We start from the raw sequence: 13925 nt of genomic DNA on the forward strand, positions 1-13925 counted from the left end.
GGGAAACAGGGAGGTGGCTTTCCTGCACAGGACCCAGCCAGCAGGAGGAAGGGTGCAGAGGTGGCAGGAGGTGGCTAATTCCCCTCCCACCGCCAGCTTGGTGAACCTGCCTCCTCGGTCACCCGGTGGAGCTGGAGGGCTCTGGCCAGCTAGCGGGGCTGGGGAATGGGAATGACAACTGTGTCTTGGCATCATCTCGCCTCAGCACAACCAGGGAGGATCTTCAGGCAGGTGGAGGGTGCAGACAGCTGCCAGTTCACACTGGTCAAGCTACTGGGGGTCTGGGGGCCGATGGCAGGGTCCACAAGGCACTCACCATCTTCTAGGGCTGCATCGGCAAGTCCTTCCATGAACAGCGGGCCTGGGAGGGGCAGGACGATGGGCTCTCTGGTCCTGCCACCTCTGTTCTCTCCATCCAGGGATGCGGAAGGGTGAGGCAGGGCACCCAGCTCCTTGTCCTCTATGCTGCCCTCATGCGTGAGGTCCTCAAGCAGGACCGAGTGCTTCCCTTTGACCCTCTGTGGGGGCCCAGTACCTGTTGTGGTGGAAGGTCAGTGTAAGGCAGGGACAGAGGGAAGGCATGTGGGGGTTGATCCCACGCCTAGCTTTGGATTTAAGGGGCTGGGAACATTGGTGATTCATTCTACAATGTGTACTGAGCACCTACTATGGCTGGGCACTGTCCCGGCTCCTGGCATACATCAGTAAATAAAGATCGCTGCCCCGTGGAGCTTAAATTCAAGTACAGGGACACAGAGGAATAATAAAATAAGCAAATCACCGAAATAAATCAGAAGGTGATAAGTGCTTTAGGAAAGAAGAAAAACAAGAGCAGGGTATGGAGGATCAGGAGTGCTGGCTACAGTACTAAACGGAGGGGTCAAAGAAGGTGTATTGTTGCAAAGGTAAGACCTGAAGGAGGTGTGGAAGTTAGGAGGAAAAGCATTTTAAGCAGGAAGAACAGAAAAGGGACACAGCCAGGTTGCCTACCCAGGGAGATTTCTCTCTAAGCTCAAGACCCTAAACTATTTCACATACAGACTAGCAATGAGAATTGTTTGGGGCCCTCTTGCCTCTGCCAATTCATTCCAGTAATTGTCTTTGGTCCTTTGAGCTCCCACTCCCCCTGACGACCCCTGCACAATGCACTCCCTGATACACAGCTTCTGCCTGCATCTCACTCTCCACTAGTAACCCCTGGTGGGGAAAGCAGGGGGTCCTGGACCCCCAAATATCCCTCTCTTCCTCCACTGCTAAGTACCTATCACCGTGAGCCGGGGCCACAATCTGTTCAGGTGAGCTAGTCTACACTCCCTTAAGTCTGTTTCCCTTCCTCGTCCGGCTCTTTCTTCCTCCCTCTATTCTTATCTAAACCTCACACCTGTGGCCCTGATGGATCCCTCCCATCACCCCACCCCACCCCTGACCACCTTCCTACCTGTGCCTATAAAAAATGGACTGAGGTTGTCTCCCACAAAGACCATCCAGGGGACTTACCTCCAGGGAGCGCCTCTGGTTCTGGTTCCCTCTGAAATACTTCCGAGTCATCCAGTTCTACCCTGAGGGAAGAAACGGGCAGGCAAGCGATCACCTGCTGGAATGCTGACTCTCCGCCACCCAGGAGTCTAGAGGTCATGAAATTCCACCCTGGCCTCCAGAGTGAGAATGGGCAATGAGGGCGCAGGGATCAAGATGGAAGGTGCTCGGTTTCAGCACCTGCTGTCTGACTGGCAGCCCAGAGAGGAGGGTGGGTGCCGGCCAAGCCTCTCCTGGTCCCGATTCTACCTCCCTGCCCCGCTTTAGGTGCAGTCTCCATGATAGCCATGCGGGGCTGCTGGGGACAGCAGGCAGGGAGGGAAGGCAGAGTGTGGGAACGTCCCTCTGCCTGCCTGCTAACCACCTGTCTGCTGAGGCTGCCCATCCCCAGAGGTGAAGGCTGAAGATCAGCAGAAAACAAGGGTGTGGAGTGGGTAAGCAGGGGGCCCGGAGGGCTAAGTACCTGCTGGACCTGGGGCTCTGGTGGGCTGACTCCTGAGGGCCTGGGGGTGGCGGAAGGACAGGTGTCGGGGCAGCTCCTGGGTGCCTGGTGGCATTCCGCACAGCCTCTTCGAGGAGCTCCATCCACCTGTAGCTCGACAGGAGTAGAGAGGACTGGTGACGGGAACAAGATCCAGGCACACAGTATCTCACCTGAAACCCTGCCCAGAGCCTTGAAGCCTTTTCCACACCCTCCCCAGGGACCCTGGGCCGGCAGGTCCCACCGCCCCACAGTCTGCTGGCTGCTGCTGTGCAGCTCTATTACTTGCAGCTCCAATGATTGAACACCACCCTCTGTTATACTCTGCGCTGAGCATCCTGTATCTGTTCTCTCTCAAGAAAACTCTCAATACCCACGTTTACAGATGAAAACCTGAAGCTGAGAAACTGCCTGACTCAACCTGTCTCCTCCTACCGCGCGCCACCTCCAGCTGCCTCGTCAGGGGTGGGGATGAGGCGGCAAACATCGAGGAAGAAGATGTGACTTTAGAACACTGGATTGGGAAGGGAAGCAAACCCCAGCAGAAAGGGGATGGAGCCAGAGAAAGGGAAGAAGAGCAAAGTGGCTGGGAGACTGCTGGGAACTCCCTCGCCCTCCCACGGCTCACAGGGCAGGGAGGGTCCTACAAGCTTCTCGAAGTCCATCTATCTCCAACTTCCCTGCCCAATGCCCGCTCTCTGACTGCTCTGGGGCCCGGCTCTCGCCTCACTGTCCTCACACACACCATCCTGGTCCCTAAGGGACAGCAGTTATAAGGGACCCTTGAATCAATTCTCACGTGTTCTTGTCTGATGAGGTCAATGCCACCAGCTCATAGATCTGGGGTGGGCCCAACTCGGAGGTGCAGATGATGAAGAAGGCCCGCTTATCTGTGAGAAAATGAAGGGAGATGGCACTGCACTGGGGGTAGCAGAGGCCCGACTCCAGCCTGGGCCGGGGGCCAGAGTGCGGACTCAAAGCCCTGACCCTCACCGTGGACGAAGGATGCAGCGTAAGACAGACCTGGGTCATCAGAACCACTTGGGACCTACTTACAAGGGACAGAGGCGATTCTGGAACCCCTAATGGCACCTTTCATGGCCACCCATTACTCGCCTGCTTTCCTAACAGCTGACGTGCGTGGTGCTTGGGCTTATAACACTTTCAATGCCCACCAGGCTTTGATCCCCGGTTAGGGATGAGGAAAGCCAGCCCGAGCGCGGCTGCCAGATCCCTTCCCTGTGCACACGCCCCTTCTCCCGGAAATGTCTGTCCGCTGGACTCAGCTCTACTGTGGGGCTTCGTTCTTCCCGCCACTCGCAGCAGGAAGGCTTGTCCTACTCCTCTCTGCCCAATCCCATTCTTCCCAACCCTGCCTACACCCCCTTAGCCCGTCCTGGGTGCTCACAGCCCCTCCTGGCTGTTTATCTTCACCGTGTCCCCCCATCTACCATCATCCTATCCCACTTTGGGTCACTTCCTCCTCAGATGGCTCAAGACAGGAGGAAAGGAACACAGGCGGACCCGTAACTCCCGTAGGCCCCCGACTGGCCCTCATCACCCAGTCTCACTGCACATCAGTAACCGTGATCAGGGCCCTGGGGCCCAGGCCAGCGGGGACGGTCTCCTCACAGTACCTGTGGCCACGGAGCGGACGAGAACGGCATTGAGCTTGAGCACGGGGCTGAAGGTCTGCTTGCTGTCCGAGGAGCCCCCGGCGGTCTTGCTGTGGCACTTAAGCAGCAGCTTCTCATCCTGCTTCTGCAGCAGCACGAGGAGGTCCTCCAGCAGCAGCACCTGGAGGTCTGGGAGGGGGTGGTGCCTGTGAGGCATTCCAGTCCCCACTGCACCATCCACACACAGGCGCCGGGGGCTCTGGGGTGCCTGGCCCTTTCTTGTTGGTACCCCATGCCGTGCATAAGGAGTCTGAACTCTCCCAGTTATGTTTTAAGCTGCTTCCCGGCTCCCTGACTGCCCCTTTAGAGAGCACCAGGTTCCAGGAGTCATGCTCCAGGGAGGGAAGTGCTGGGGCAGCCCAGGCCCCCCCAGACTTCCCCTGGCCCCAGCACACACCCCCATACCCAGGGTCTTATCCTTGCTGATCCTCCACGTCAGGGGCCCCTCATGGATCATCTTTCTGGTTGTAAGATCCAGGCTCTGTTAAGGAGAAACCATTTGTTCATTCATTCATCCATTCAACAAGTATCTGAGAACCTACTATGTGCCAGACACCATGCTAAGGGGCTCGGGATCAGTGGTGACAAGAAATAGTCCTTGCCCTTACCCTCTTGTGAGGGACACAGACAAGTGAACAGGCCACTACGAAGTCACGGGGCTTGTGCTGGATTGGGGGATATGCCGACAGCTCTGGCTTAGGTCTCTCGTCCACCCCGTACCACATGCCATCCACCTTCCTAAGAAGAGCACTCTGCTTCACGTGCCCATCCCTTCAGCTTTATTCCCTCCCAAAGGATCTTTACCTTACCTCAAGTTGGAACTCCCACCCCTGCTCTTCCCGGCTGAGTCTAACACTAGTCTTTATGTGGGGCTGTCTGCCCATGTCTGCCTGGATGGACTGACAATGGTAACAGGAGGTATGTGTGTTCCCGGGACTCACCACGCCATCCCACCAGACAGGCCAGGTCTCCTGACCAGAGTGCTGCTCTCCAGGGTGCCCCAGAACGTGTGCGTGTGCGTGTGGGGGGTGACCATGCTGCCCCTCTGCCTCCTACCTTGAATTCTGCTGCCAAGGGGTTGCTGGCCCTCTCCAGGGAGGTGGTGTCCAGGCGTTTCTGATAGCCCTCTAAACGGTGCCGGTTCTCTGTCTGCTTCACCGCTTCATTCACGTACTTAAGAATTTCCCGGCATTGATCCCGGGCCCGGCAAAGCTTCTCATGCTCAGAGGTGCCACCTACCAGTCAGCACAGAGGCGGCAGTTAGGAGCTCGCTCCTGCCCGAGAAGCCTGGAGTCCGACATCACCGGCGACTCACACCCACCACCGACCAGCAGGGACAGTACAGATTCGCCACCCGTGCCTAACCTGAGGACCTCAGGGTAACGTTATCTTTACTGAGGGTCACTGCTCTGAGGGCACTGACGGCTCTGGGGAGTTCTGGCCTAGCCCACAAGCAGCGCTGCGGACGGGGCAGGGACAGAGACTGGGCAAGCGCGGTGACGGTGCCCTAGGATACCTGCTGAGTTACGTGGAGGTTCCTCACACCGTTACCCTGACTCCAATACCTCAAATGTGAGTGGTGACAGACGCTCAGGATGCCGGGAACAGTGGAACACGGGTCAGACCCCTCATTCAGCACGGCCCCTACTCCGCTAGTTACCACACACGGTTGTCTTTTGTGCCTCGCAGAGGCATCCAGTGTGTGTGGCGGGGAGAATGGGGACTACAATCCAGCCATGGCCCCTGGTGTGGAACCATGGTGCCCTCCATGGACCAACCTGTGTCCACTCAGATGCTGTCCTCTTAGCTGTACAAAGGCCCCACCTGGGCTAGAGGTAGCCCTCACCCCTGCCACTGCTGAGCACCTCCCTTTCCCAAGGTGCATTGACCTCATTACCTTCTTTGAGACTGCTCATAACAAGGCAAGGATGAAGACCCTGAAGACCAGAGAGGTCAGGTGACTTTCTAAGGTCACCAAGTATGTCAATGCTAGGACTAGGGTCTGAAATGAGGGTTGCCGCCTCTCACGCTAGTCCCTCGCCCAGCCCTACCCTCCGTGTGCTTGATGATGCTCTCCAGCAGCAGCGGGTACTTGGTCAGCCGCTGCATCTCAGAGATGATGAGGTCCCGCAGCTGCAGCCGCCGGCACTGAGGGTGGCTCTCAGCCTCCTAGACGAAAGGAGGCACAGACAGGAAGATGTCAACCCAGGGTGAGGGGCTGGTTTATGGGCTCAGCACCTGGGTGGGTGTGAAAATGCCACATAGGTCCTAATTCCAGAGGGAAACTCAGAACAGCGATGGCAGCTTCCTTCTTGAATATTTAAGACAAAGCATGTGGGGGCAGGGAGACAGATGCCTGTGGAAGGAATATGGTCGAAGGAGCCACACAGAGCAGGTGTTACAAGTGAGCCGGACCTAATGACTGCTTATCCAGTGTTCTTTCCGGCAAACAGCAGCCTCTGTCTTGAGAGTAGATATAGGTCAGTGTTTTGGGAGAGGTGGCGTGAGGGAGGGTACAGATGGGTGCAGGGAGTTCGCATTATCCTCCCCGGGAGAGAGAAGGGGCAGGGGTGCTTGGAGCTGGGGGCCGGGAGGGAGTTCAAGAGATCTGGCCCCGCCCCGCCTTTATTGAGATATGACTGACTTGGCTAACGTGTAGTGGCAATGAGAGAAGGCGGAAGGATGGCAAAGAACGCACCTGCATGAAGAGCTGGAATCGGCTCTCCTTCCGCTGCTTGGTCTTGATCAGCTCCAGGGCTATGGATTGGTACGAGCAGAACTGGGCGGCCACTTGCTGGAGTTCCTCTCGGGCAGGACCATCAAACTGAGAGGCAGAGTGGACACGGGCAGGCATCATCACATCCCTACCTGGGACTGGTCCCTCCCCGTCTCCTTCTTTGCCACATCCTCAAGCCTTGGTAATGACCCCCCTCTCCTCCAAGCAGAAGTTTGCAGCTATACCCGAGCCAGCATGAGGTCACTGATTTCTGTGATGATGGGGCCCTCCTCCCGGAGCTTCTTCATGGCTTCACACCAGGAATCTGGGCAAGGGGAGAAGAAACAGCAAGGCCTGGGTGGAGCGGCAGAGGACCTGACAGCAGGGTTGTGGGGAAGGGTCTGGAAACCAGTATGCTTTGGGGGTAACTGGAATGCTGGCTTCAGGTTGTACAAGAGCACTGCCAGGGTTTTCCACACAGGGAGGGCCCAGCATGCGGGTAAAGTGGAACAGAAGCCTGAAGGCTAGCCGGAGGGGTGTGGAGGGAGGAGGCGGGGAGGACATCTCCTCACTGTGGATCTCGATGAGTTCAGGTAGGTTGGGGAAGAGCCGGGCCAGCTCCTCCCGGGGCATCAGGTTCTCCTTCTTCATTCGCTGGTAGAAGATCAGGTCCAGGACCCGGAGTGTGCGCAGATGGGAAGCCTCTGTCACAAACAACTCTGAGCAGCGGTTGTGACAGGAGGAGTAGAAAGACAGGGAGAAAACATATCAGCAAGTATCTAGAGTCACTACCGTGACCCCCCAAACCACTTTATTTTGGGGGGAACTGAGTACTGTTCTCAAATCGTACACGGACTTTCTCTCACCCAAGGGTCAGAACTGAGTTGTTCCTTAGGATCAACAAGGACCTGGGACAGGGCCCACCCTCTTTACTCCTCACACCTGTTCCCACACGAGTTAGAGTGGAAATGGGGTGAGCAGGGACGGGGCGAAGAGGAGCACGTTCTCACCGTTGATGACCTCCTGCCGGTCAATTTCCCTCTGGGTGAGCCCCGCCACCACATCCCTGCCCACTGTGTGCTGCCAGTTCTGGGTGTCTGGCTCTAGCTCCAGGTCGGACAGCTGGCCCAGGTCATCCTCTAGGAGGTGGGGGAGGAGGACATCTGTGCAGAACCCCAGGCTGGGGGACTCAATGCTCCTGGGAGAAAATGAGCAGCTTAGCTTTACTTGGAGGGAAAACTCACACTTGGGGTTTGTCCCTCCCTCTCCTGCCCAATCTGCTTGCCCCGTGCCCACTGGGAAGCAGCAGGCCACGGAGGAGATGCACACCTACCCAGCCATCAGGGGTGGGAGAAACAGTGGGACGTGGCTGGAACTCAGACACCTAAGAGAAGTGCTACCGCACCCATCACTCACCTGCGACCCATTTTGGGGGTGAAGGGAGGAGTAGGGTTCTCAAGAGACCTGTGGAGAGAATGTTAACTCTCAGAACCCGCTGCTCCTGCCCCTGCAGTATCAGTGGGCGGAGCCACGGAGCCCTGCCCACCTGGTGGAGAGGCTGGAGGCAGATGACGAGGCTGACTGGTGGAGGCGAGCAGCCTCCGCGGCAGCATCCATGTCCACGTCACTGCGGGAGCGGGGCACGTTCTCCGTCTTCCGAGAGCGCTTCAGCTCCTCCCGGCCCTTCAGGCTCTCAGAGCGGCCCAAGCGAATCTCTGAGCGGGAGCTGGGGAAAAGGGCAAGAGACCCTGGGATCCGATGTCCTGGCCAGCTTCATCTGCTGCCCACCTCAAGGACGCCTCAGTGGTGCAGATTCTCCACCCCATCCCCACAAAAGGCCCAAACACCAAGATTCACCCAAACATGAAAATTCCTAGACGAAAGACGCTTTCCAACGATAAATACTTCTGCTGCTCTACAAAGTTCTCCCACACCGGGCCGGGGAAGGACAAAGCCTCTCGTCTTGCTCAGGACCGATCGGAAAGCAATCCTAACAGGAAAGTGAAATCTGGAACTAACAAAATCAGACTGCAGTGTCCTAATGCCCAGGAAACCAGGCTCCATCAGGAAAGCCGTGGGCACCCATTAAACTACCAGGTCCCACCCTGGCACCATCTTGCCCTCTGCTATGGAACAGGTCAGCTCCCACTGTGGACTCCGGCTTGAGCCGGCCCCTTCCTTTCACAAGATCATCTACGAGGAAATGTCTTCACACACTCATTCTAGCATTTTCTACACTGCGTGCCAGAACATTCTATCTGCTGATAGAGCACTGCCCCTCCATTCAATGCAGATTTCTTCCATTCTTCTTCACAGGATCCTTCCCAAGCTTCCATTTCCTTTCTGGAAGCAGACCAGCTTGGAAGCTCACTTACAGGAGCTGCTTACCGACCATTAGGAACCGGCTTCCCGGCTGGCCAGGCTTGGCCACTGAGCGTCTCTGGGGCTCGATGAGACGCTGACAAGTGGGTGTGGCCCTTTTGGGTCCTGCAGCACATCCGCCCCGAGAGAGCAGCATCTCTGGACCCTTGCTGCCCAGGATGTCGCCTCCCCCCACAACCCTGCTGGGCTGCTTGTTGACATTATTACTAATCCCACATCCTGCCATGCATCCACAACCACAGGAGGCCTGTAGAGTCTGGAGAGCTCTTAAGAGCACAGCACGCTGCTACACGGGAGCCTAATGGCTTGGTCTCCATTCATCAAGTGTCTCCATACTGTCAGAGGATCTACATGGGGCCTCCATCCTCAGCATCTTGAGGGTTTGTCCGCAGGGTTAGAACCCACACTGCTCACTGGTCCCCTACTGAACTCACCCCCAAAATCTGTTAGAACAATTCCAATCCAGACTAACTCAAAACACTTTCACCCGTGCCCCCAATGGGTCACTTTAGCACGACAAACTTCATCCAGTGAGGTTACTGGGGCTGCAGAGGTAAGCAACTTCCTTCAGTGCCCACAAGTGAATAGTACTCCCACCAAGAAGTGAGGCACATAACCCACCTCTGGGACTGCCTTCTAGAACTGGGGGCTTCTCAGACCTTCTAAGTATCTACGACAACCTCTGACCCACTGTGCTGACACTATTTCTAAGGCTGCCAGTGAACTTAGTCACCAAATCCAAAGGCTTCTGTGAATTTAGGATCCTAGTGAACATCTTAGGGCAAATATACCCAGCAACTTCAAGAATACAAATTTGCATGCCCGAAACCGGTTTGGCTCAGTGGATAGAGCGTCGGCCTGCGGACTCAAGGGTCCCAGGTTCGATTCCGGTCAGGGGCATGTACCTTGGTTGCGGGCACATCCCCAGTGGGGGGTGTGCAGGAGGCAGCTGATCGATGTTTCTCTCTCATCGATGTTTCTAACTCTCTGTCCCTCTCTCTTCCTCTCTGTGAAAAATCAATAAAATAAAATAAAAAATAAAAAAAAGAATACAAATTTGCAATTGGTCTCAAATATTCTATCAAAATATTGATATATCTTACAATTGTGTATTTGATCTTCTATATGACTACGCCTACCCCAGCAATTACATAATTTGTATATTTAATTTACTCAGTAATACGAGAACTCAACCTCATCCCAGTACAAATCTAACTTTTATCTTCCCTAAATCTTTGTTAATTCTCATTTGGCAAAATCATTTAACACGTATTAAACTTAACAAAAAGGAGTAACCTTGCACACAAGAAGGAGTGTCTCACATATGATTTAATCATTAGGTATTTCAGAGGTAAATGGTTCGACTATGAAGGCTGCTACTTATTGGGTTGCCTTTGTGCCTGCCTTTATTTAGTCCAATCCAGTGGCTCAGACTTGAGTGCACACAAGCATTATTCTTTATTCTCGTACACGTAAGACCACACTCCTGTACCTCAAGGGTGACTTAAGAAATTTGCAAGGACATTTCCAACTACAGGCAAATTTCATTTAGGCGTTGACTGTAGAGTCATGCCGTAGTCAAGAACAAGTCCCTTCTTCCCCTTCACAGTTTCCTCTAGCCTTGTCATTTAGGGTTTCCTGATTAGCTGCTTCATAATATAATCGAGCTCATTCTTGGGATGAAGGCTGCTGAGAAGTCAGGGTTGAATCCGAAGGAAATTTTAAAGGATTGTGGTTCCTGGGCTGGGAGGTCGGGACCCTGCTCTCTCTTCTGCTGGCCTGAGTGCCAACACCTATTACGTCTTCCTCTGAAGCTACACAGGAGGGAAGGGTGAGGGAGGGAGGGTCTCACAGTCTGGTGCAGGGGCTAAAGTAGCTGGAATTAAGCTAGCTCCAAACCCTACCCAGGTGCCCCTCCTTGGGCAGCTCCCATCCAGCCACGGCTACCTGTCGCTCTCCAGCAGGTCCTCGGGAAAGCTTCCTGTCGAGAGTCGCTGCATCCCAGGTTCTGGGGCATCATACTGCTGGTTGTTCTCAAAGTGCTGAATGATGTTCCTCACATTGCCTGGTTTAACTAGAAGCAGAAAGATAATGGAGGGCACTCTGCTTTCTGTATAAGGACGATGGCTCAGGACTCTCGCTCCCCTCTAACCCCGAAGACAGAGCAAGGAGCAAGCATGGATGAGAGCAGTGTGGGCGGAGAACAGGAGGCACAGTCTAGTCCTGGCTCTTCTGCTGACATGAGGGTGGCCTGGGCAGTCCCTCTACCTTTCTGGGTTTGCTCTTTCTTATCTGCAAAATGAGAGGGTTTAGAAGTACATATTCTATGGATATTTCTTTTGACTCCCACATTCTTTATCACAATGATTCTTCTGCTTGAAAATTGTGACTAGGTTTTTCTCAAGATCCACATATAGGTTAAAAAAATACCTAGGGGGGACCAAAAAACATACCTACATGTCATCTGGCCACGGTACCACATTATATCAAGCACTTTCCAAATTTGTATTACCTTTAGAGTTCATGATTTCTGTTCTTCTTTGAGTTTTCCTTCCTGCTCTTTCTGCTCTCCACGCCCCCCCGCCCCATCCCTGGTCTCCATCATTATAGAATCAAACCCTTTATTACCAGTGAGGGGGGTCTTAGGAGGAACAAAGGAGAGATGTCATTTCTGGCATTCACATTCCAGCCCCTTTTCAAAGCTAAGACAAAAGACAGCTATTCTTGTTCAAAGAAGCAGACAGGGCATATAAGAGTAAAAAGGTATGTGTGATACCATGCAGAGACCTGGAGAAGACATTTCTGGCTCAGGGCTCAATGGCTCTCATCTTCAAAGCCAACTAGCTCAGCTCTAAGTTCAGTGATATCAGAACAGGAGTTGGGCCAGAAATGCTGCTCAGCCTGAGACCAAAGGAAGGATAAGTGGGACTGGGGATGGGGTGGGGGTGGGAGGCAGGGCAAGGCAGATACCCCAGAGGGCAGGCCCTAATCCTAACCAACTGACTGGTGTCCCGCCCCAGCTTCAGATTCTGATATCTACATGTACAAACTTACAAATCTCCCTATGTATCGAAATTTCAGTTTCATAAGAAAATTTCCAAGCCATAGGAAACAGATCAATAACATTTAGTTGATCTCCTCAAAGCGTACAACTTCATATTCTTTAGGCAGGTAACTAGGGTAATATTTTTCTAAAACTGTCCGATAGGTGGCTGTGTGTATGTGACAGGAGTAGGCGTATTACCATCACTCCCATTTCTGAGCTTAGGGCCAGACCTGCCTGTCCCAGACTGAATGTGCATCTGGGCCGTGGGGCAACAGCAGAAGCCAGGGTCAGCTGTGCAGCCACAGCCCTGAGCGGCCCTGGCTGGGTGATGATGGAGCCCGGCTGAGTCCACTGTTCCCCCTCCCATGGGCCACTTGGAAATGCCTTCTGTCCTTGGGATATAGTATGTCCCAGCTGTGACAAGAAACAGGCGTGGCCCTGAGATCTTGTATAACTGAAAAACCCAGAGTACAGGGGAAAGTTGGTGGGAAGTAGCACATTTTTAAAAAGAGCAAAGTTTGCCCAGCTGGCCATGGCTCAGTTGTTGAGCATCAACCTATGAACCAGGAGGTCACGGTTCTATTCCTGGTCAGAGCACATGCCCCCAGTGTGGGGCGTGCAGGAGGCAGCTGATCAATGCTTCTCTCTCATCATCGATGTTTCTATCTCTCTACCACTCTCTCTTCCTCTCAGAAATCAATAAAAATATAAATAAAAAAGCAAGGTTTCACTAGTAGCCTTTGTTCTCCTTCCTCCATTATCTGAATGACAATAAAACTAAATAAAGTATATTATGTTACTAACAATCAGATATTCTCACTAATAAATGGGCAAGAGTTGATCATCCTAAATGGCAAAACTCAATATTGAGATTTTCTAGCTTTGGTGGGTATGTGGTCTTTAGATATGAATATAGGTATGTTTGGTGTCCTGAGAATTTGAGAACACAAACCAAATCATAATATCATAATTGAAAGATCTGACTCAAAGAGATGGTGAACACCCAGCATCCTGATCCTGCCCCAGGATCAGCAACTCCACCCTGGGTGTTCCCGGCCCCGCTCAGGCGGACACAAAGCACGCGGCTGGAGCAAGGCTGCTCGGCCTCTTAAAGCCTGATGCTTGCCTCACGCCTTCCTTGGGCAGGGCAGATGGGATGAAGTATGTGTTAAAACTAAGGGCTGGGTTTCAAGGCCATTCTTTTATTTTTTCATATTGTTTTATAATCACTTTTTCAATAATTATTTTTGGCCCAAACCGGTTTGGCTCAGTGGATAGAGCGTCGCCCTGCGGACTGAAAGGTCCCAGGTTCGATTCCGGTCAAGGGCATGTACCTTGGTTGCGGGCACATCCCCAGTAGGGGGTGTGCAGGAGGGAGCTGATCGATGTTTCTCTCTTATCGATGTTTCTAATTCTCTATCCCTCTCCCTTCCTCTCTGTAAAAAATCAATAAAATATATAATTAAAAAATAAATAAAAATAATTATTTTTGTTGTTTAAACAGCATAATGAATCTAGGCATTCAATAATTTAAAAAATTTATAGTTTGTAGATCATTATTTTTAATTGACACTTTTACATAGAATGAATTCTAGGAACAGAATCATTTCCTGATTGCATCCCACTGCTACCTTCCTCCATACATTTATTATAGAACCTAGAAATATTAATCACTTAAATATTCCCTCGCTGATGGGAAATGAGCTTGTCCAATTCTAAGTTCTAGCTTCTTTGGGTTAATGTGTATTATGTATATATGTTTTAATACACATGTTTTAGAAGATAGGTAATAGGTACTCTACATACTAGGGTCATTCTATTCTTTTTAATATATATTTTTTAATCGATTTCAGAGAGAAAGAGGGAGAGAGAGAAACATCAATGATGAAAGAGAATCATCGATCGGCTGCCTCCTGCATGCCCCCTACTGGGAATTGAGCCCGCAACCCAGGCATGTGCCCTTGACCAGAATGGAACCTGGGGCCCTTCAGTCCGCAGGCTGATGCTCTATCCACTGAGCCACACCGGCTATGGCAGGGTCATTCTTTTTTAACTGTTGTAGTTACCCAGTGCTGGCAAAATTAAGAG

At 52.7% G+C, this 13925-nt stretch overlaps 1 protein-coding gene across 9 annotated transcripts in view; it reads right to left on the bottom strand.

Annotated features, from left to right (window-relative positions):
* Window positions 1-13925, bottom strand: part of ARHGEF11 (Rho guanine nucleotide exchange factor 11) — a 76750-nt gene that overhangs the window by 4396 nt on the left and 58429 nt on the right. For all 9 annotated transcript variants that reach the window (XR_013812897.1, XM_079760395.1, XM_079760392.1 and 6 more), the window contains 15 exons: window positions 10739-10865; window positions 7956-8135; window positions 7826-7873; window positions 7420-7607; window positions 6982-7128; window positions 6655-6734; window positions 6392-6517; window positions 5745-5862; window positions 4750-4928; window positions 4099-4174; window positions 3655-3822; window positions 2817-2907; window positions 2000-2125; window positions 1498-1559; window positions 317-535 (listed from right to left, as the gene is read on the bottom strand). Coding sequence is in view for 8 of the 9 variants with exons in the window: in XM_079760395.1 (XP_079616521.1) it covers window positions 317-535; window positions 1498-1559; window positions 2000-2125; window positions 2817-2907; window positions 3655-3822; window positions 4099-4174; window positions 4750-4928; window positions 5745-5862; window positions 6392-6517; window positions 6655-6734; window positions 6982-7128; window positions 7420-7607; window positions 7826-7873; window positions 7956-8135; window positions 10739-10865 (1935 nt within the window). In the remaining variant the exon portion in view is untranslated. The remainder of the gene's footprint in view (window positions 1-316; window positions 536-1497; window positions 1560-1999; window positions 2126-2816; window positions 2908-3654; window positions 3823-4098; window positions 4175-4749; window positions 4929-5744; window positions 5863-6391; window positions 6518-6654; window positions 6735-6981; window positions 7129-7419; window positions 7608-7825; window positions 7874-7955; window positions 8136-10738; window positions 10866-13925) is intronic.

This window comes from Cnephaeus nilssonii (genome assembly GCF_951640355.1).
Source record: "Cnephaeus nilssonii genome assembly, chromosome: 21".
NCBI lineage: Eukaryota > Metazoa > Chordata > Mammalia > Chiroptera > Vespertilionidae > Cnephaeus > Cnephaeus nilssonii.